The sequence below is a fragment of the Chaetodon auriga genome, chromosome 2 (assembly GCF_051107435.1).
Source record: "Chaetodon auriga isolate fChaAug3 chromosome 2, fChaAug3.hap1, whole genome shotgun sequence".
Classification (NCBI taxonomy): domain Eukaryota; kingdom Metazoa; phylum Chordata; class Actinopteri; order Chaetodontiformes; family Chaetodontidae; genus Chaetodon; species Chaetodon auriga.
The window spans coordinates 28,941,462-28,965,104 of NC_135075.1; the positions used below are offsets into that span (position 1 = coordinate 28,941,462).

General features: G+C 44.8%; 2 protein-coding genes across 2 annotated transcripts; both read right to left on the reverse strand.

Annotated features, from left to right (window-relative positions):
- Positions 1-949: 949 nt before the first annotated feature.
- Positions 950-14,260, reverse strand: rbl1 (retinoblastoma-like 1 (p107)). Its single transcript, XM_076745598.1, has 22 exons — positions 13,965-14,260; positions 11,397-11,530; positions 10,845-11,048; positions 10,684-10,748; positions 10,246-10,374; positions 9,775-9,938; positions 9,596-9,660; positions 9,270-9,444; positions 8,856-9,022; positions 8,471-8,583; positions 8,026-8,129; positions 7,501-7,638; positions 7,222-7,386; positions 6,901-7,069; positions 6,582-6,803; positions 5,789-5,976; positions 5,147-5,323; positions 4,441-4,512; positions 4,198-4,285; positions 3,630-3,772; positions 3,368-3,532; positions 950-2,846 (listed from the first exon to the last, which is right to left on the reverse strand). Exons 1-22 carry the CDS (start codon positions 14,124-14,126, stop codon positions 2,652-2,654), a joined length of 3,204 nt encoding a protein of 1,067 aa, XP_076601713.1. The 5' UTR covers positions 14,127-14,260; the 3' UTR covers positions 950-2,651.
- Positions 14,261-16,643: 2,383 nt separating this feature from the next.
- LOC143329620 (keratin, type II cytoskeletal 8) lies at positions 16,644-23,159 on the reverse strand. The gene is made up of 10 exons (XM_076745609.1): positions 22,848-23,159; positions 19,594-19,802; positions 19,443-19,503; positions 18,926-19,021; positions 18,419-18,583; positions 17,549-17,674; positions 17,322-17,465; positions 17,110-17,186; positions 16,967-17,013; positions 16,644-16,750 (listed from the first exon to the last, which is right to left on the reverse strand). The coding sequence occupies exons 1-10, from the start codon at positions 23,157-23,159 to the stop codon at positions 16,644-16,646; spliced, it is 1,344 nt and encodes a 447-aa protein (XP_076601724.1).
- Positions 23,160-23,643: the final 484 nt, after the last annotated feature.

Here is a 23,643-nt window from a genome sequence, read left to right on the forward strand (position 1 = left end):
CGCTGTAAACATCACCTGAAATTAGTTTTCAGCAAGAACTAAACGTGAAATCTGTTTTTACATCCGGTAAAAAATAAGTAGAACAACGTTAAACTGATGTTTTCAGGGTTCCAGAAAGCTGGTTAAGAAACCAGGACACTGTGGCCTGTGAAGACCTGAGCCAGGCTTCTGAACCTGCCCTGACGATCAGGAACCTGGATTCTGGATTCTGGAGACGATGAACCAGGTGTCTCATGTTACCTGTAAACACAAACAACAGGATGAGAGCCAACACCAGGACACGAGCGCGGATGTGAACACACTCACGGAGACTCGGCGGGAAAGCAAGCGATCACGGCCCAAGACGATGCGTTATGTGTGGACCTCCCTGTCGCTCCCCAACAGGAGGAGCACACCTCTCCTCTGAGCTGCAGTTCAGGCTGTGAGCAGTGCAATTTACCCTCTTTCAGCTTCACTTTGGTTCACTCTCACCACATCAGCTTCATTCTTTCAGCCACAGCCGGCCTGAACATGAGCAACTGCAGGCAACAAATCAGTTAATGCAGGTTTCAAATGGAAAAACTGCTCATGGACATACGCAGACAGATCAAACGGTTTGTCCAGGACACATGAGCATGATTAAAACACAAAAACCATCACAGATGTGAGTGGAAGTTTAAGAAAGATCCATTTTCTTTAATCATCTTCTTAAGTGCTACAAGGAAATTAACCAAACATTAATATTCAAAGTTAAGAAAATGATCTCACAGCACGTCGACTTAGCGCCTTTTCTGGAGCCTTTGATCAAATATGAACGTTTAACCTCAAACACAGAAATGATCCAGTGTTTCTCAACCTGAAGTCTAATGAAACAGCATTTAGAAAAGGAAAATAAAATAAAAGTGAAATATTAGTTTACAGAAAAACCTGAGGAAGAAACGTGGAGAAGTCAAATGAATGAACACAAAGTGCTCAAAGTCCATTTTATTGTACAAAACCTCTGAGTGTTTGTAGAAAATACAAAGGTCCTTGAAGTGGACAGCACAAACACACAGAGCGAGAAACACACACACTTTTCCCTGCTGACAGATTTATAGCCATTATTGTATTTTCAGGCTGTTAATTTGCTTTTTATACCAACATGTTTGTTTGTGTCGGTCCGCTCTGACTGAGCTTCCAGCAAACCAGGTACGAACCAAACAGCAGAGAAGAAACTGATAAAAGCCGCAGGTCGTTTTCTAAAAGGTTAAATTTCATAAAAAATGAAGTGTAGATGCTACACACTCACGTACACAAAGCTGCTTCCATCCAGCACTCGTGCTGTTAGCATTAAGTCTGTTTTTATTGCAACATTATACAACATTAAATGGTTCATAACCATAAAAAGGAACGATTAAAGGAAACAGGAACTAAACAGTTTGAACACTGGAGGACGAACGACAGCTTGATTTGTCTGATCCTGTTTAAAACAAACAAATTTTATACACACAAGCTTCGGGTTCGACGGCTGAATTCTGTTCTTCAAATATATTTTGATCTCCCTCAAAACTTCCCTGATATCTGAAGTTTACAGACGAGGACAACGAGCCTTTACAAACTTCAAATGTCTTAATACTGTCATGTATGTGTGTGTGAGCAGAAATCTTCCAGGGTGGGAAGTCTGATGTGAAATGTCACGGCAACCCAAATTTTGGATTTCACTTCAGTAAAACGTGAGGAAAGACGAAAAGGCCTGATGAAGGTCGTCTGACTTGATAAAGTGAGCTGAGCGTTTGAAGAGTTTAGAAACATTTATGTCATTTGCGACATACCTGGAGTTCAGCTGTCACAACGGCTGCAGGAGTGCTGAATTATGGGTCGTTTGTAGCCTTAATGTTGCTACGCTAGCGAGTTTCCCGAAGTCTGCTTACGATGCGTCTGTCAGTTACGTTATGTGTTCAGTCAGTTGAGTTCAGCCAGCGAACGTTTGTGGACGCTGCTGCAGAAACAGACGAGACTGAATCAACTGTGGAGCAGCGCAAACTCAGAGCTGTCAGTCACCGAGAGGCCTGAGCGAGCGAGTGACGACGGCTGAGATTCACATTGTGCCCTGATGAAGTCCTCCATGTTTAAAGACTCTAACGACGAACAGTGCCTCCAGAAAACGTTCCCATCTTCAGAAAGTATTTTCCACACAGCAGGTGATGGAAAAGAGGAGGTCATCTCTTATTCTCAGGACAATGAGCTAATGTGAACTTTTAGGCACTCTGTTGATAAAAAAGGAAAAAACATCCTTTAAGTTTCCCTTTAAAAAGTGACTCCTCAGCATGTTTGTTCAACAACCTGTGAATTACAGCACTCCTGACCATGCACAACAGTGACACAGGTGTGCTCAGGTGTGGTCTGCTGGCTCAGACTGTGGGATTAAAGGGACTTTAATCCCGCAGAGGCCTGAGCGACAGTGACTGAAGAGGCAAAACTGTGACTTCTGGCTGCACTCGTTTGTTCTGACTCCTGATGTGCCTCAAATATCATATTTTAGATATTATTACTGGACTTTTGTGGCTGTGAAGAGGAAGTAGAAGCTGCTGTGGATAAAACAAAATGTCGCGACTCGTGCCGTTCCCTCCGGGAGCAGTTCTGTAACGGAAACACCTTCTTTACTTTTCGGCGTTTCTGCGTCTGCTGGTCCATCAGTGACTCTGCCGCTCCGACACGACGTCCTGCAGCCGCTTCAGCAGCACGTCCGGACTGCTGCCGTTCTCCGGACACGCCCTCTTGCTGGGGGAGTCGCACGCTGATGACATCATCACGTCCCCCTCCATGGTGAAGGCCCTCTTCCTGCTCACGCAGCCCTGCCGGATCATCCGGTTGATGTCCGATAGCTCCTAATGGATGCAGAGGAGGAAGAAGCAGAGAGTTTTAATGCTTCAAGCGCAACAAAACTTCCCAGATGGTGACATCTTCAAATGTCTTGTTTAGTCCAAAACCCAAAAATGTCCACTTCACTCATATTTGATGAACAGAGAAGCAGCAGATCCTCCTGTTTGAGAAGCTGGAACCAGAGAAACTGGAGCTTTTTTCCACTGTTCATGATCATGTTTACAGTAATGACAGTGGGAACTACTTGTGTGGCGGTGCTCAAGAGCACTGGGTTGTAAATGAAGCCCCTCGCTCTCTTGAGTGAGACGACTACACTGACCGAGCAGAAGCGTCGCCGCCTGCAGTATAAATGAAGACACTGAGAAGCTAACAGCTGGACTTTAAACCAGGAACAACCTGGTATAAATTACACTGAATTTATCAAGACAGCAGGAAAACATGGAGGAAGAGTTGAGTTGACGCGTGTGTGCGTGTGTGCGCGTGTGCGTGCGTGTGTGTGTGTGTGTGTGTGTGTGCGTGTCCTCGCCTTGGACGGGCTGCTGTTGATCCTGTAGGTGAAGGAGTTTGGTGTGAGGCAGCCTGCAGAGTTCTTGTGAGGGGAGACGTACAGCGAGTGTCTCTGGGAAACACGGCGAGGAGAGAGAGGCTGAGCCCGAACGGACGGGAACGGGGAGAGAGGAGGAGCGTCCCCCTGGAGGAGGAGCACACACGCATAAATAAACACGCACACACAAGGTTCAGCCTGGTTTACTGTTACTCCACAGCTGGTCACGCTGCGGGAGTCGTACCCGGTTGTCGTGGTTGGCGTATCGCAGCGCAAAGCTTTTAATCTTCAGGACAAAGACGCTGTTGTAGAACTGGATGAGGTCACCACGCTCCTCCTCCTCTGATTGGCTCGCATCTCCTGAGACCTGATTGGTTTTCTCTGCAGCTGATGAAACACAAGGATCAGATGAATCAGATGAGAAAAGCGAACAAACTGAATCTTGAGTTTTTTAATTTTACAAAAATGTGAGAATTTGCTGCTTTTCTTGCTCTTATATTGTAGAAACTTTTATAATTTGGGCAGGAAGTCACAGAAGTCACAGTTGCATTAAAAAAATGTGATATAATATGTGTGAAAATAATAACATGAGCACATTTAAACTGCTCACAACTCACGCAGCACATCCTGTGGACAGACTGCATTCAGCCGGTGACGGCGCTCGTTAGGTTTGTCGCTGCAGCCTGAAGTTCACACCACGCCTGTGTGTGGGTGTGTGTGTATGTGAGAGTGTGTGTGTGTGTGTGTGTGTGTGTGTGTGTGTGTGTGTGTATGTATGTGAGTGTGTGAAGCATTCGAGTCTGTGATCTTACATTCGCCTCCTGAAGCGGGATCCACCTCCATGTTCTCATCCGCCACCTGCTCTCTGGGAGTGTGACGCAGTAAGACGCTGCGGTAAACCTACACACACACACACACACACACACACACACACACACACACATTTGTACTTTTATACTTGAGGACCTTCATTAACATAATATATTCTTCTCTCTTCACCTCAACCTTAATTCTGTGTGTGTGTGTGTGTGTGTGTGTGTGTGTGTGTGTCTTACATGGCTGCTGGCCTGTGGTTGGCTGCGGTAACACTTCATGATGTCGTGGAAGGTGTGAGTCTCTTTGGTGATCTATAAGAAGGAACCACAGGAATTACACCCAGCGTGTTCACAAGCTTTCCCAGTGAGCTGATGTCTTCACTTGATGTAAATGAGGGGCCTGATTCTGTAATCAGGGAGGGGGATTACAGAGACCTCATTTCAGATGCAGATTTCTCTGCTATGTAGAACAGGTAATCAGGTGTCTGGTGGGCCGTTCATAAGTGATAAACAACCAGTTTAACCTGGTTTCTCTGAGTAAACTGGTTACTGAAGAACATGTGGATGCACTGAGTGATGGAGAGTTTACGCTACGCTGCCAACAGATAACCAGCCATCATCGTCAGGTGGAACAGAGGAGCATCAGCATCAGTAAGAGCATATATATAATATATAGAGCAGCTCTGTTTAACTGTGTATTCTCTGCCTTGTGTCCAGTGTGCTGCAGGTGGAAACAACACATTTGTTAAATGCAAACAAATATGTAAGAGGGATTTAAGAGATGCTGGTGCCAGGTATTCTGGAGAGTTTCTGTTGCAGACGGGCAGGTTTTCAGGGCAGCTGCCAGAATCATGTTTCCCTGTGAAGCATCACTGCGTCTTGAAACCCCGTTCGCTGATTTTCTTAATCATATGTTGAGTTTTGGTGAACAGATGAGTTTTCTCACTTTGGATATGATGTAAACGCTACACAGCAGCAGCTGGTCCAGGTGTCTGCCCCTCATCAGATCAGTGCAGTGGACCAGCACGTGTTCAAAACACGTCCAGATCTTCCCTCGCAGCTCCGACGAGATGTCCAGCTTCACGCACAAATCCCGCAGACGTACGCTGGCCAGGTGATACACCTGGAAACACACAGGGGGAGGCGAGAGTGAAGCATCGACCTGCCTGCCTGCTGAGTTCATTTCAGACAAAGTGAAAGTCAACGAGTCCTGATGTGGAAACGTTCTGCCACTGATCTGATTTTAATCTGTCAAAAATCAACATGAACAAAACATGTTTCCAAATATTCACAAAATAAGAAAACAGAAATGAAGAAAAGCAAGCAGGCATGAAAACAGAAAATCATAAACGCTCAAATTTCAAAATGAAATATCCTTAAATAGATGATGATTTATGTCAAGTCAGTTTTATTCATATCAACCAGAATCACACCTTTCCCTCAAAGGGATTTACCATCTGTGCAGCGATAACAGGCTTTGCCCTCAGACCTTTGATTTATGCTAAGCTAAGCTCACATTTAAAATGATGAAGACGAGCATTAAGTCTCTCTGGATGTGAACCCTTCGCGTCTCTGTTCCAGCTCTCACCTTCCTGAAGAACAGAGCGAGTGATCCGGTGCGTCGCGGCCGACCGCTTCCTGTCTGGGGGTCGGAGGTCGAGGGCACGGCGGCGATGCGGCTCGGGGAGGCGGTCAGCAGTAACTGAGCAGTGATGGTTCCAGAGGAGTCCGCCGGCTGAACCGGGATCAGCGTGATGGTGCGGTCGTTACTTAAACCTGCAGACACACACACAGGGAGTTGGGAGCTCTTGCTCATGTGCAGCATTTGAGCCAGGCATTACTGCGTAGGTTGGGGGTTTGACTCCCAGTGGGACTCAGGTGTTTGTTAAACACTCTGCTCTGAGCGGACTCTCAGTGTGTTTTCTCGTCTTTTTCCACACTGATATTTTCCACCACTGTGCAGTCTGGAGCCACCATGTGGTTGAGATTACACACACCTCTTTGGCCAGTTTGAGGCTGCATGACAAACTTTAGCTCACGGCGCAGCACTGCTCACTGTCTGAATTCAGACATGACAGGACATTAACTGAAAGAGCTGCGAGGGACGTTTGACCACTGCTCAAACTAAAGATACACGTTTCTGTCTCTTCGCATGTCTCACTTTGTGCTACTGCAGCCTTCACGGACATATTAAAACTGATTCAGAAACATTACTGGGTCTGATTGCTGTCAAGACTTTAAAACCGGCCGCTTATTCAGACATGAGAGCGAGATGTTAAACTGCATTCAGATCAGTATAAATGGGTTCTTTAGTAGCAGTACGTCTACTCTAACCATCAGCATCTCGGCCGTAAACACGTGTATGTGTGCGTGTCGTCTACCTTGCAGTGGGATACTCAGGACGGTGGCCTGGGCGCCGTGACCTGCGATCTTCAGGGTGCTGCTGGAGCCGAACGTCAGCCTTTTGGCCGGTGACGACATCGGGCTCGCGCTGGGGGCTAATCCTGATGTTGGAGGGTCGTCGCCAAAGAGACGGCGTTTAGCGCTGCCAGCTGCCGGGGAGCTGTACCGATCGTGGACCGACAATGGGGAGGGAGGGACATCTGGAGGGGAAGAAGACCAATGATAAAGTTGATCATAGCTCGTATTTTACCTGCAGACACAAACCACTAAGCACACTTAATGCACCTGTACACCCACCTTTGCGTGCGCTGCCCAGGCCTGATCTGAACTCCCTGATGCGGGGGTGGATGATGGGGGAGAGTGCTACCAGAGGCAGGTGGGACTGACCTGCGCTGGAGGAACCTGAACCAGAACCAGAACCAGGACCAGCACCAGAACCAGTGTCAAGACTGGAGGAGAAATTTACCTGAAGAGAGAGACAGAAAGTAGGACAGAGAGGAAGTGAGGAAGTAACTTCGATTCTCTCTCTTCTGGCTGTGGAACTTGTCCACTCTAATTCCTCTCAGTGTCTTTGTGTTTGTGTGTGTGTGTCTCTCTCTCTGTGTGTGTCCTGCTGACCTCCTCCACTGTGGGCACTTTGTTCCCAGCAGCCTGCAGGGCGCTCCACAGGGCAGAGTCTGCGCTCCACGCTCTGCTCTCCAGGACCTGCTCCTCGATCAGGTTCAGATGCTTCACCATGTCTCTGGACAGGCCTTCCTCTGAGCGGATAAACACCTCGATCACCTGCCGGACACACAGTTCTGCTTTCAGCGAAAAGCTGCCGACTGCACTTTGAAATGTCTCACCGGCTGTTTAAAGATGTGAAAGTGTGTGAAAGTGTTTTTCAGTGTGTGAGACCTTAAAAAAGTAGAATGGGGCCAGTTTGAAGATGTTGATGATCCAGGGGAAGGTTCTCTGGGAGCTGTAGGAGAACAACACCACCTCCAGACAACAGGCCATCAGGGAACAGTGGAAGATGTCCTGCTCCAACAGCACCTAACCCCCCACACACACACACACACACATTTATATTTACTTCAAGTACAAAAGAGACTTTATGTCTTCATGTGGCTGCCAACAAATGGAAAAAGCTTCTAAGTGGACCTTCGAGATTGTTTTTGTCATTTTTAGGTAGAACCCTTAAATAAACTGTTTCAACACAAGAAACATCTGATCTGTTGATGAGAAGACTCTGTCGTGTGGCAGGTAATATGTTAGGTGGTTTTTACATTTGCTGTTTCCCTGTTTCCAGTCTTTATGCTAAGCTAAGCTAAGCTAACTGGCTGTAGCTTCAAAATGAACAGACAGAAATCTAGCTCTCAGCAGGAAAGACTACACACTGTCACATGAATACAGACACGACACTCAGTGGCCACTGCGTACACTCATGTCTTTGCCGTGCAGCCGTTTGGTCTCCTGAACCATGACGTTCTCCAGGACCTTGTAGTAGAGGATCTCAGCCAGCTTCAGACGGTTCTCTGCAAAGTCTGAAACAGAAGACAAAGGAAGATCATTTATATGCTACAGAGATCCTGCTGTGTCCCAAACATGTAAAAATACAAATACTCAATATAAAGAATACTTTTTTGCAGGTTAACCCGACCAGGGCACCAAATGTTACACTGCAGCTGGAGGATAAATGATCGGACGACTCAGGTTCAGTGAAGCTTTGTCAGTTCAAAATGGTCAAACTGCCAATTGTTCCTGAAGGACTCACCTGAGTGTTTCACATTATCCTGTCTGAAAGTCAGGACACCTCCAAGAAGTCTGTGTGTGTGTGTGTGTGTGTGTGTGTGTGTGTGTGTGTGTGTGTGTGTGAGCGCAGTACCCATATGAGAGCCGGGCATGTCCTCCGAGTCGTTGGTGTAATGTTCTTTGAAGGTTTGTCCCAGTGTCTTCACTCTGGCCAGTATGGACTCTGTGGGATCTCTGGAGCACGACCTTTAATAACAGCACAGACAAACTGACTGTGGACGATACATTAAATACAGAGGACAAACAGCTACAACTCACGACTTAAAACGTTTAAAGTAATGCATGTGGCCAGTAGTGTTTATGCTGTTGAGTATTTATTTAACAGTAATATGCAGCATGAAATCCAGGTTGTACAGGTGTCTCATCAGCGTTGTTGTACTGTCTCCTGGTACTCTACGCCGGTCGACTGCAGCAAACACGAGACGCAGAAAGACGCAGAGACAAAAAGAGGAACTGACCTGAAGGTCTGCATCAGGTGGTCGCTGGGGGCCGTCCTCAACCCGGACACCATGCTCTGCAGCCGACTCACGCTCTGCGTCGCAGAGGAAACGGGCGTGACGAGCAGGTCCTTCTCCTTCAGGTACACTCGTCCTGTCAGAGGGGTGGAGGGAGCGAGAGAGCCAGACTGTACAGAGAGAGAGAGAGGGGGGGGGGGGGGGACAGAGAAGAGAGAGAGAGAGAGGGGGGGGGGGGAGAGAGAGAGAGAGAGAGAGAGAGAGAGAGAGAGAACCAAAGGTCTTAGAAAAGCAGAGTAGTCAGAAAGCCTTGACAGACTGAGTGAGTGAGTGAGTGAGTGAGTGAGTGTGTGTGTGTGTTCATCTTCTTAAATACATACCCTCTGTGTGTGTGTGTGTGTGTGTGTGTGTGTGTACCTTCTCTACGTGTTGCTGCAGCTGGTTCTGAGAGGTCGTGCCACTGGCAGACGGCTCCTGAACGATCTTCCTCGGAGTCCCGATTTCCTCGTCGGCGTCGGCTCCCAGAAACACTCGCTCATCGAAATCTCCCACCGTCAGCACGTACTCCTCATACTCCCTGTTTATGGCTTTACTGAAGGCGACACACAGGCGGAGAGATGAACGCGACCATATCTCTGCAAACCACTCATATAAACTATGTTCAAAATGTGAATTCACAGACTTGGAGAGAGACAGAGCTATGGACTAAGTGACCCTCGACCTCTGATCCCTGATTGGCTTACTTGTTATCAATGAAGTTCTGAGGATCCAACAGTTCTGTCAAATGCTCCTCGCTGCCTTTCAGGATCTGATGGTGAGAAGTGAGATAAGGAGTTTACAATGACAGAGAGGTGAAAAGTCTATTTGAATATGAATATGCATGACCGTGTGTGTGTGTGTGTGTGTGTGTGTGTGTGTGTACCTGCTTCTGGAACAGTTTCTGTATGTAGGGTTTGAAGTAGTGCTGTTTGATGCCTTTGGCCTCCACCACCAGCCCGTCATGCAACTCACACAGCCTCTCCAACACACACGGAGGAGGTTCGTCTGGCGAGACATGGCCGTCGGCGCGGTACAGAGCGGGCAGACCTACACACACACACACACACACACACACACACACACACACACACACACACACACACACACACACACCAAAGGAACTAAGGAACTAGTGCACACAGACGCTTGGAGAGGAACTCTGCTGACTCTTTTGCCGTCTCATCCAGCCTTCTCTCCTCCTCGGTCTGATGTGATCCACAGATTTATACTTCACGTTTGACCGTCTGTCCGGTCTCGTCTCTGACTGTTTGCAGCAAACAATCAAAAAGACTCCAGCAGTAAAATGAACTTTAAATGTCGAGCGGTGTGGTCAGCGCACACATCAAAGCCTTACCTCTGAACGCTGGGTTGATGAGGTCCTTCCTGTTGGCGCAGAGCAGAGCGTTGCCAAACACCAAGTCCAGACAGCAGAGCAGCAGGTGGTACGAGTTCACCAGGTCATCCCCGATCATACGGAAGTTACCTTCACAACCACACAGCCACGTCTCACATCACACAGGGGTCATCTGCATCCCAACTACAGCTACAGCTGTCAGTCCAGTACAGATAATTAACCTCCTTCTATTTTGATAAATGACTGTTTCAGGAATTTTTACACAAAAATGTGTTGCATCCAAATTCTCAAACATGAGGATTTGCTGGTTTTACTAAACTCTTTACTAAACTAAACTCTGGCAGAGACTTAAAGGTGTCTGACAGAGCAAACTTTGAGCATCTTCACTGACATCAGCACAAACATTTCAGAGCTGAGTTTGGTTTGGTTTCATGGTACCTTTGGTGTAGACAAACAGAGTCCAGCAGAACTTGAACACATCGCTGATGTGACAGGGGAGCCGCCTGCAGAGCCCAAGAGACAACACACACACTCGGTCAGATTGGGCTGGGTGACTCTGTGTGTGTGTGTGTGTGTGTGTGTGTGTGTGTGTGTCGTGCCTGTGCTTCCTGCTGCGCGGCTGCCGTGGCGGTTCCCCTCCCTGCGGGTTCTGAAACATGTCCATGAAGATGGGCTCAAACTTGCGGAAAATGACAGTGGAAACCTCAAAGTTGCGCTCGAGTCGCTCCATGCGCAGCCTGAAGTCCTGCGAGAGGTTGGACATGTCGGCCCACTTCTTCATCTTAGAGAAGAACTGGATGAGACTGGAGGGAGAGAAGTGCTCGTATGTACATTGAAGGAGTTACTGGTCACTAAAATCATTCTTCCTCTATTACTGGTCACAAAGAAATCCCCCCTGAAGCAGTGATGGGGGATAAAATCCAATCCAATCTCTCCTCTGTTGCTGTCTCTCCTCTGCAGTTCAGCAGGAAAAATACTGAGAATTATATTGTAAGAAGGCTGCAATTTTGGAAGATACCTGCTTGATTTGTCAAACTGCTGAATCTGACTGCAGATGCCTTCATCTGCAAATCACAACATGCATGTTGTGATTTGCAGATGTTTTTATGTCTCTGACGTTGTCAAGTACTGCAGAGCCCAAGAGGACTCACCTGAGTTTGGAGGTGCGAAGGATCCTGGTGAGGGAGACGCAGTTTCCTTCCATCAAACCTTTTCCCACCGTGGGAGTGGATCCCTTCCTGCAGGCTGCGTACAGCGAACAGGCCAGCCAGTGGACCACCTCGCCCTGCACACACAGCAGCACATTCAAACAAACCTCACGCGTTATCTTCATTCTGCATCAACAGAGAGCTCGCCAGTCACTGACCCACTTTAAACTCACAAACTCATGCACATCAACAGGAGCATGAAAGTCTGCAGACGACAACAGCAAAACATCATGAATGTGTCCTGAAAGGAAAACGTGGAGTTAAAAGTCACTGTACAAATCCAGGGAAAGGTGAAAACATGCTTCAATGAGTTCTGTTCGGCTTTCAGTCCTCTGGACGCCACAGCAGCTTCAACACTCCAGATTTTATTTAACTGCAGAAAATACAGCTCATTATTTTTAATGAAGCTGGTGAAGGCTGCAGAATTACAAGGACGCAGCGAGTCATAATCCTGCAGCATTCTACTGATGAGTACGAAAGCCTGAATAAAAAGCATCGTAATAAGATCCATCAGACTGCACAGCGTCTCACACAGAGCTCGATTCATTCACCACACCAGCTCAGAGTCAGCTTTATATTCTACATTATATTCTCTCTTTCATATTACAGTAAACTGATTGATTGCATCAGCAACGATCAACGTATCACCTTGGACTCTGATAAATTCTGATGGGATTTTTTCTGCCCTTTTGTAGATTAATCAGCTATCAGAGAAATAACCTGAACATGAACCTATGATAACCAGCAGTTGCAGAAGTTATTATCATCTTCCTTTAAAACCACGTAATTTCAATATATTATGAAGATATGATGAGCATATCTGACTGGAATCTGATCTGATCGGGTTTACATGACAAACCCCTGGTGTTACTGGTCCGGGCTACTTTGAAAATGTGAGATATTGGAAGCACAAAGAAAGAAAGAAAAATCAGTTCTTAATGAAGCTCACTTTCTATTCTGCCACCACAGTGACTAACGAACCGTAATGTCAGTTCAAGCTGGTAAATGTCACCTGGTGGATAAATTAACTGGCAGCACAGTGAATAAATTAAGCGGTGTTTGACTTTAAATGGCATTCAACCAGCGTGTGGCCGCTGCTATTTCCCCCCTCGTTGCCACACTGGAGCAAAGTCTTACTGATGGAGCTGAAAAGTCACTTCGATCCCTGCATTTGATAATGATGAGGATGATGAGGAGGATGATGCCATCTCTGGCCCAGGGTTGGGCAAATACCCGTCTCATCAGAGGAAATGCAGACAGACAGCTGTCATGTCCGAACATGTCACCTAACCAGGAAAGCGGTGCAGTACAAAAACCTGCATCTGATCCGTCTGCCAGTGAGGCGTGAGATTAACGTCAAAGGTAACACCTCATATAAACACTGAGCCCCTCCACAACATCAGCACCGTGTATGACCTCAGTGTTCATACGTGTGACTGAACTAACACATCTATGAGAGTGTCAACAAACACTGAACATTATAAGCATCATGAAGGTTGACTTTATGAGAGAACAGCTGTGTTGGACTGTATCAAATTGTTTACGTGTACCTAATAAAATGGCCATTGAGCGCAGATGACCGTGTAGTTTGTTATGTATACAGTACTCTAGATATTTTCTTAAGGTTACTACTTCTGTTCTTGTACCTGCTTTTGCTGCTGTGACATCTCAGTTTACCAGCATGGGATCAATGGTGACAGCTTCACAAACATACGAGGCTCACTCACACAATTAAATCTTCTAAATCTTTCCAAAGCAATCATTAATCAATGTCATCTATACGTTTTATTTCCTGGTTCAATCACGTCTCCTCTGATATCTGTTTATTCTCTATTAAGCACAATAATTATCACAAAACACGTGTACTTCAAATACAAGCATAATACACGGTGTACACGTGTGGTGCACTTTATTCTACATGACTCTCTGCACCTTTAAAGGGCTGATGTTCTTCAGGTAAAATGATTTTAATTCTAAAAAGCACATTTTAACTTTATTTTGAAAGCACGGGTGAAACAATTAGTCGAATAACTGACAGGCTGGACATTTTTCTTTGATTTTTACAATTTAAAGACTGAAAGATTCAGCAGATTAATCGATAATGACGGTGAGCTGCTGCCCTGTCTGAAAGGTGATTTAAATAAAGTTTTTCTTGTTTTATTTAAAACAGTTTGCTCTTCTCTGTTTCTGGTCACTGAAACGTGAATACTTGACTGTAAAGTAAAACATTATTAGAAACCATATCAGGGAACCTGTTGTTACTCTTGTTCTTCTACTTTACCGACTAATATTGATTTAACGTCACTGAGTAGATCAATCACAGAATTAGAGAGGGGTCAGAGACTGAAACAGTCGTTAGCTGAAGCCCTTTAACCCGGTGTTTGTTTGCGTCCCACACTGTCCTGAAGTTTAGTCTTTCGGGGAGTTTAACGTTACTGAACGATCAAAGTTGAGGATATTTCACTGAATCTGCAGCCGAGACTTTAACTCCAGGCTGAGGACGGTCTTTACCTCCAGTGTGTATGTATTCCATATGGCAGAGAAGTTCTCCATGGCTTCAGCGGCAGTCTGCTCGTCCATGTTCAGCTCCTGACACAACGTCTCCAAACTCCTCCGGATTGAACTCTCCTCCATCCTCCCCGACTCGGAATCCGACGACTCTTCGCCCCGCATTCGAACAAATTTACAGCAACAGTTTCAGCCAAGTTAAAAAATCCCACCGAGTTAAATCCTAAAAACCAAAACACGACACCTCCGTATCCGCATCGAGACAACGCCACCTTCCCCACGACCGGCGGACTTCCGCTAGCCATCCCCACAATGCAGCGCGTTGGCGCGAAAACTGCTGGCCAGCGACCAATCACGGGCGAGGGGAGCGTCCTTTCTGAGCGCCGTTCGCCCAACCCCGTTCCCCTGCGCTCGTGCTCCTCCTTCCAACCAATCGTTCCTAGGCAACCGCTGTCTTATTGCTTACTACTGAAGATGTTTTCTGCTGAAGACCTTTTTTTGGTCACATAATCATATAGTCATATAATTTTAGCCAGTAAACGCAGTTTTACTCAATTGACTATCTTAAAAATTCAACTTTTTAATTAAGTTGAAGAAAATAAAGCAGTAAAGACCTGATCAAAGTCAGGCAAGTCCGCCATTTTGGTCCACACTGATATATCTGGACAATTACATTGGTTGCGTGAAAATGTTTGTACAGACATTCATGGTACCCAGAGGATGATCCCCTGACCCTTAACTGTAGCGCCATCATCAGGTCAAAATTTAAAATTGTCCAATGGTTTATGATCAAACACATGGAAAAGTAATGATATTTTCCTCCTCAAATATAGTTGAAGTTTAGTAATTCACAATGTTAGCATGCTAATACTCTAATAAGCTACATGCTAGCTGTTTTCTGTGTGTCTTTTCTCTTTGAGGGACAGAACTTTATTTTTGACCACATACGTTGCAGTTAAAATGTAGTCACATTTATGTTAGAAAAGATGATGCTGATGAAAAATGAGCTGTTGTGTGTTTCTCAACGGATAACGGAAAATAAAAGCCCCAACTTCTGTTTTTCCAAACACACTGATGTAAACAAATCTTTAACAGCAAACACTAATAACTAGTTTTAGACGCTGGGAGTCATTTTGAGGGTTGTAGTTAAGATCAGATCAACATGTGAGATTCCTAAATATGTTGTTGTTGTAAATATATTGTTAAGACTTGTTTCTGTTGTTAGGTAAAAAGACTTCTGAATTATCTTGGATATTAGCTCACTGTAGCTGTTATGGTGAGATGAAACTTGATTGTTTTTAAGGTTTTGTAAAACTGTTGACGTGCACATAGATTAATTAACCACTAGAGGGCAGTGCTGCGCCATAACTATGAGCACTGGCAGTGTTAATGACTTCAGACATACCTCTGACCACCTTCAATGAAATAAACTGCAAGATATTTAATCACATATGGCAAAATTACATTTTGTGTGCGAGGATTCAATTTCAAGATCACTGAGGTGTGTATGTTAACAGGCCCAAATCAAAATTAAATCATACTCATAAATGGTGGTATTCATTTTATTATCTTCATTGTTGTCAAAGTTCATAATGCATTTGAACATGTTGCATCACTTTCATATTCGTAGTTTAAATGTAAGAAAGAAATGCCCTCCTTCTTGTTCATGTTCACTTTATTTGTGAAAAGCGATAAAGAAACTTAAAGCCAACAGCCACATCTGTCAATGAAGACTACTCATTCATCTGATAACAGCATCAAGAATATTCTCATTAAAGGCTTTCAGAGTAAAAACTGAGCTGGCAACACAAAACTCTGTGTTGGATATAAAATGCATGGCTAAGCACACCTCTAACAGGATATCCCCAAAATGATCTTCAGCACTACAATATTTTTAGATAATAATCTCATCACAGATTAACTGAGCGTAGAACATAAAGCAGCAGTCTACTGCAGTGTTTGTCAGGAAAAGAGGGTTAAAGGCCCCCTGCTGCTTCGTAAAACTAAAGTCTGAGTCCAAAATGGGCCCGACAGACTACAGCAAACACGCTGGAATCTTTACAGTGAAAATGAAATTAAAAACAATCATTCCCAGCACTTAATTTTCCATATTCAGTATAGATCATTTTTTTTTCCATTATTCTACATTAATTAAAGTTAGTGATTAAATGTCCCACCTGCATACATTTAGAGAAACCTGTTAGAAAATAAACTGTAGATGTGTGTGAACATGCTTCGTGTGTGTGTGTGTGTGTGAAGCATGTTATTTTTTATTGTGGGTGTGTGATTGTGTGTAGTGGTACATGTATGCAGTGGTGGAAGAAGCACTCACATCCTTTACTCAACTAAAACCAGCACTTAACCAAAGACGGCAATTATACTCGATTACAAGTAAAATTCTGGAATTTATAATTTGAGGAAAAGTCAATTTTGCCAGTTAATTTTCGGATTAATGGATTTAATTGTTCCAGCTGTACTTTTACATTTTCACATGTTTTGTGGGCAAAAATGATTTGGGAATATTTCCCTTTGAAATGTAGTGGAGTCAAAGTAGAAAGCTGCTTGGAAAGAAATTAAAGTACTGCATGTATTTAGGTACATTCCACCACAGCACGCATGCATGGGTGTGTGTGTGTGTGTGTGTGTGTGTGTGTGTGTGTGTGTGTGTGTGTGTGTGTCCTCTCAGTGAGTGCTGTATCGGCTGTGATCTCTGGTCTCAGTTGTCTTTATCAGCAGCTTTGGAGCAGGAGAGCTGCTGTTACTGTGGTAGCCGTTAGTACTTTTAGTACCTGGAGGGAGAACAGAGGAGCAGGGAGGTGAGCAGGAGACGAGACAGACAGAAAGACAAAGATTAAGAGACAAAGACAATGAAAAGTCGCCAGCTGGATTAAAAATATGGAATGAAATCAGTGGAAAAAGTTGAATAGAAAGCAGCTCTGGTTCGTTTGCAGCTGAGCTTCAGTTGAGCTTCGTGATTCGTCCTTCGAGCTGCGTTTGTTACTCACTGTAGTTGGACACGGCCTGGATGTGGAGGATGGACTGCTGTCCGAGTCTGCAGAGGGAGAGACAGGGAGGTCAGCGGGGCTGTTTTTGAAGGAGACACACAGTCTTAATCACATGTTCTGATCTCCGTCTGCTCTCCTCTCACCTGTCCTCCTCGCCTTCCAGCAGCTTCCTGTAGGTGGCGATCTCAATGTCCAGAGCCAGTTTCAGGTTCATCAGGTCCTGCAGGTGAGTAACAAAATGACTGAGGACAGCGTAACTAAGTACATTTATATATATACATATATACACGTACAGCTGCTCTTTCTGTCTGTCCCCTCACACCTGTCCTTCCTCCCACACCTGTCTCTCCCTCACCTGATACTCTCGGAGCTGTCTGGCCATGTCTTGTTTGGCCCTCTGCAGGGCGTCCTCCAGGTCTCTGGTCCGGGCTTTGGCCTCTTTCACAGCCAGCTCTCCACGCTCCTCCGCCTCAGCCAGCTGGTTCTCCAGGCTGCCACGCTGAGGGGACACAGGGACAGTCATCATCCATGCTGGACCTAAATGGTCCAGACCAGGCTGAGTATTTCCTGTTCCTGCGGTACCTGCGCCTTGACAGCCTCTATCTCGCTCTGCAGCCGGCTGATCAGTCGGTTGACCTCGGCCACGTCCCCCTTCACGATGCGGAGCTCGTCTCCGTACTGGCTGGCCTGAGACGACATCTGGTCGAACTGCAGACAGTTGATTTTTTTTACTATCTTCAAACAGTTCAAGCTTATAAATCTCAGAGATGATGTTTCGATCCGGCTCAGAGTGAGTAAATACGTGTTTTTGTGATCCGGATCAATTCACTTTACAGTCCAGATTCTTCAGTGGTGAAAAGTTACATTTACTCTATCAATGTATGTACTTAAGCTCAAATTTGAGGTTCTTATACTTTACTTGAGTAATTCCAAAGCATACTGCTTTATACTTCTGCTCCACTACATTTATTTAACACTGAAAATTACTTTTCAGATTGAGATTTCATGTATTAAACTACGATCAGTTTCTAAAGATGACGCACTGTTACAGATGAAACTAACCAACAATTCATGAAATTAATCTCCACCAATCAGAACATGACAGTACTGCTTATACATCACTGAGTACATCTTGTTACTCCTGTGCTTTGACTTGAATCCTGAACCTTTAACGGAGTATTTTGCAGTGAGGTGTTGTTTCCTTTACTGAAGTGAATCATTTCAGTTCTTCTTCTGCTGCTGATCTCTTAAATGTGTCTTGTGTCTGTTTAGACAGTTTTGGATTTCACTCTCAAATAACAATCTGTCACCTCTTTTGTTCACAGCTGTGAGTTCAGGAGGTCAAACGTATAATGTCTCTGTTGCAGGACACACTGCGGGATCATATAGTGGACACTGTATATCTTTTCCTCTGCTCGGGAGTGAAAACAACTCCTGTTTCCTCCTCCTTACTTTGCTCTTGTACCAGGCCTCGGCCTCCTCTCGGCTGCGGGCTGCGATCTCCTCGTACTGGGCTTTGACCTCAGCTACGATCTGCTCCATGTTCAGGCTGCGACTGTTGTCCATCTGCACCACCACCGAGGTGTCTTTGATGCTGGCCTGCAGCTCACGCAGCTCCTGGTGCAGAGGCAAAGCAGAGGTGATGGATGACAGCGGGGACACAGAATATACCGTCCACCATGTCCACAAGTGATCAGACAAATATAATAATCATATTTTGAGAGATATAAGAGTAAACAGAAACAAAAATACTTTTAAATGTCATAGATTCGTCTTAAACTGTCCACTGCAATTATATAGAATTACATGAAAGGAAATACATTTTGCCACTCACACAAAGCGCAGATGAAGCCTCAAAAATCACTTTAACATTATGAAATGTATAAAAATTTGACTGCCTTCCGCTTACTGGAAAAGACTCATGAAAGCTCTTATTTGGAATATTTCCGATCATTTTACCTCCTCATAGACGTTTCGCAGGAAGTTGATTTCGTCAGTCAGAGCTCCAACCTTATCCTCCAGATCTGCCTTCACCAGGTAGGCTGAGTCTACGTCCTGAAACCCAAGGAAAGGAGAACCATCAGAGTCGGTAGGATTCATCCTCTGGGACCATTAATGTCTGTTTGTGCAGATGCAGATGATGTGAGAACTGAGAATAAATTGAAATTGAATCATTTTAGTCATAATTTGATGCTAGATGCTGCTAACATAGTTAAAAATAATCCAGTAGCAAAGAAATGTCTTTATTTAACGCAGCTCGGGTCGGGATGGTTTTCCAGGCTAAAGCTGGGTCTTGGAGGCAGATTTCAGGATCTGATTTGGTAAACTGCTGGAGCGTCTTTTCATTGAAAACTGACCCGGCTGCTGTTCCACGTGGGATTGTACAGCAGGAAGACAATAAGGACAATGGACAAGCACAATAGAGTGGTTCATCTTTCTCGCCACACCTGTGATGAGTGTGTGTGTGTATGCTGACCTTCTTCAGGATAACAAAGTCGTTCTCCAGGTTGTTTCTCTTGTTAATCTCGTCCTCGTATCTGTGACAGAGACAGGACGCACAAACGATGTACACCTGATATTACAGAGCCCACGGGGACGTTATTTCCTGCCACAGTGACATTATTTACTTGTGTTTGTAGTCCTCCACCAGGCCCTGCATGTTCCTCAGCTCCCCGTCCAGTTTGGTCTTGTCGTTGTTGACCAGATCCATCTGGCGCCTCAGACCCGCCATGTAGGCCTCGAACAGGGGCTCCACGTTGGATCGGGCCACCCCCTGACCCTGCAGCAGCTCCAGCTTTGTCTCAAGCATCTTATTCTGCTGCTCCAGGAAACGCACCTGAATGACGGAGAAAACATGAGACAGACAGTGAAGCTGAAGGGTTTTCAGACAAAGTGCTGCATCTTCTGGTGGCCATATTGGAGGTTTTGACATGATACAGCTGATCAATTTTCTGATGTTTTCTGCAAAGAATAAAACAGAGATGATGTGACAGCATTGCTCATTCGGTCATTTTTGTTTATATATTAAAGCTGGAACGTCAAATTGATTAGACAGAAAATGCAATGGAAACTGTTTTCACGATCATTAATTTGTTTAAGTAATGTTTTTTCAGAACTGCCCAAAATATTCCTCAGCCTGTTCTCTTCATCTTCTCTCCTCATAAATTCTAAAATATTTGGGTTTTAGACTCTTTGTTGAACAAAACAAGCAATTTGAAGATGTTGTCCTTAGTTTTGGGAAGTTTTTCCACTATTTTCTGACATTTTATTGACAACATAATCACTTTCTGAAGAAAAGAAATGGTAGATTAATCATTCATGACAGTAATCGTTAGCTGCAGCTGAACACTGAGACCCTTCCTGGATAATCACAGGTTAAACAAACGGCATCCTTCCGGCAGATAACCAGCTCCATCTGAACGTCAACACCTGACTGTCCTCGTCTGTGTCCTCGCAGCTCGTGTTTCCCGCCCGCGGCCGGGTATCCACGTCCATTATTCCTCCTCCGTCCCACACAAAGCTCGCGTTCTGTTCAGAGCAGAATAATCTCCTCTGAGACACAACCACACCGCGTCTGACCTGATTCATCGGGTTACAGCCCAACTCAAAGGGACGGAAATGGGGCAGATAGCTTAAATATCCTGATTGGGGGTTTAAATGGCTGTTTAAAGCTCAGGTGCATTGACTGAAGTTTGTCTCTTTTTTGAGGTTTTAAGTCTCTTTGTGCTCATTAACTGTTTCAGGTCTAACTGGGGATCATTTCTGCAACAACCAGCATCAGTGATCATTGATCCTCCTTCAGATTCAAACTGGTTCATCATCCTGCAACACATAAAACTTTGTCTGCCTCTTGCATCGGACTAATTACGTCTCTGCATGAGGGAAGCAGCTCTTTAATGTTTCAGTGCCGGTGGGGCTCAGATTACAGGGTGCAGGGTCACTTCGTCTATCAGAGGACTCGACTTTGCCTTTTTACAGTTTTCTCATTTCTTTCATGGTGGCTGATGAGTAGAAGAGGAGGTCTTCCTGCCACACTGTCCAAAAATTAAAGAAGCACAGTGTGTGATCAGAAACAAACTGATTTATTGCTTTTAATTGATTCTGCACCAAGTGGATTCTAATTTGAATTTATATCAGCAAGATTTAATGAAAAGATTTCCGGTTTAATGGCTGCAACTAAGAGCACCTGCGAGCCCAAGAAGAGCAAACAAGGACTCTTTTGTGAGATCCGTCCTAACCAGGAAGTCGACCATCAACCTTCTCATTTACAGAGACCACAGAGAGTCACAGTATTTGGTCTTGAACCGCTGAAGCTCATTTGGTGGAGAACTTTTCCGTAGAAAATGAAAGGAACACGTTCTTTCATGTTTTTATTGCTGCACTTGCTGCAAAACTTTGACAAACTGATGATGAAATGATGAAACACCTTTGAGAGCATTTTGAGGTAAAACATTCAGACCAATTTGAATCTTTTTGTGACCAGTACACTCAGAAATGAACCCCACTTCTGCACTTTGACAGCAAACAGAGGATCTCTGGCTGCTGGCCAAAAACTAGATTTCTACTGGAAGTTTAGATGTTTTTTTAAGAAGATATTACCAGGAGAAGTTTTCATTTCTAACACAATATCACTCACATCACTGTATGATAATACAGGTGTTTCGTTGTTATTATTATTATTACATTCTATACTACATAATAGTATTTTTTTCTCAGCATATATATTTGTGTATTTGTGTACACAAAAATGTGCAAAATTCACTAATCTTAATATACTGTACATAACTCCTTAATTGTCTTAGTTTTCTTTTCTTATATTTTACTTATTTCATTCAAAGTTTGTGTCTCAGCCCTCAGCTCGTCTCTGAAACGTGAATCTCCACAGCAGCTCAATTCTCACTTTTCAAAATAAAAGGGATTAAAATTCTGCAGATTTTTCTCTAAACAAGAAAACATGTCACGAGTGTAACGATGACAGGACACACAAACGCTCAAACCGACCCTCCACATCGATCGTGTATCAGTATAAATTTGATCTCTTTGTGACACAGTTGAAAAAGCTCAAATGAAGACGTTGGTTTAGCACATTTGGACAAACAGACCTCGGTCCAGCACACTGTTCTGTGTCTCTACGCCTGAAGACTCTGCTGATGTGAGAAGCCAACAAAGCCTCTATTGTGGGAGTGTGTTACCTACTCCGTGAGAAAGCGGAGATGTTCCCTAAGTACGGTATCAATGTCCAGCATTATCTCAGAGCTGCTCGCTCCTCCTGTGGGAAATGTGTGCAGGCTGTGTTCTTCAAGAACGTCAGCACATGCACCACGTTTAACACCCATCCTGATGTCAGTGTCACTTCAGGTAGCTTTAATGCATTTTAACAGTTAACAGCTTTTAAAATAGTGGATTTCTTAAATGCCAAGGTGGTTCAACAATCTGAAATGATAGAAAACGTTCATTTTCTGCAGAGGGTGAAGTACTCAGACCTTGTACTCAGGTAAAAGTACCAATACGACAGTGTAGAAATACTCTGTTACAAATAAAAGTCATGCATTCAAACAGCTCATTATGAAAAATGGCATTTCAGAGTAATCTGGATTATACTGTTGGATTACAATTATTGGTGCATTAATGTGTTCATCACTTTCATGTTGGAGCTGGTAAAGATGGACATAATTCTAACTCCTTCATATACTTCATCAGCGGTAAATACTTTGTATTTTGGATAATCAACATCATATGATACCTGAGTAGAAGTACACAGTGGCAGAAAATGGACCACAGTCAGGTACAGGTACCTCAAAACTGTACATTAGTGCAGTGTTTGAATGAATTGGTTTTCTGTCTTTGATTAATCGACTACCTTCAGCTCCAGTTCCTTTACCTTATCTATGAAGCTTGCAAAGCGGTTGTTGAGGCTCTTGATCTGCTCCTTCTCGTGGGTTCGGCTCATGGACAGGCTGGGGTCGATCTCCAGGTTGAGGGGGGCCAGCAGGCTCTTGTTGATCGACACGGACGCCAGCGGGGCCCCCAGGCCGTGGTGATGCCCGTTGGTTCCCGCATAGAGAGAGCTGCTGCTCAGGGAGATGCCACTGAAGCCCCCCTGAACTGGACCAAAACCACTCAGCCTCCTCGACCCGCTGCTGCTCCGGACGGAGTTACTGGAGCTGATTCGCTTGGTACGACTCAGACTCATGGTGGAGAAAGAGAGGCTGAAGGTCAGATAGCAGAAAGACTGAGTCAGATGAAGACAGTGAGGAGAAGAAGAGATGAGGGAGGCCCTAAAGAAACAAGAGAAGAAGAAAAATCTTCACAGAGAAATGCAGAATAAAAGAGAAGAGAATGATCGGCTCAGTCAATGAGACGCAAAGTCGAACAGGTGAACGTCGGGTGTGTGACCGCAGTGAGGTGTCTCAGGTGTCTCATGGCGTTTTAAACCCACCCGCCCACCCCCCCGGGTGGAGTCAGTGGGGGCGGAGAGAAGCTGGAGAGCTGTGGTGTCACATATCTTGGTTTCTCAGGGAAAATGTAAATAAGTCAGCTGCTCTTTGTTAAGTTTACACAAACAGGTGCAGGCGGAGGAGTCTGCGTACTAATAACCAGGCTTTGCTTCCAAAGGAGCAAAAGAATAATAATCCTAGTAACAATAATAATAATCATAATAATCCTATGTGTGTCTC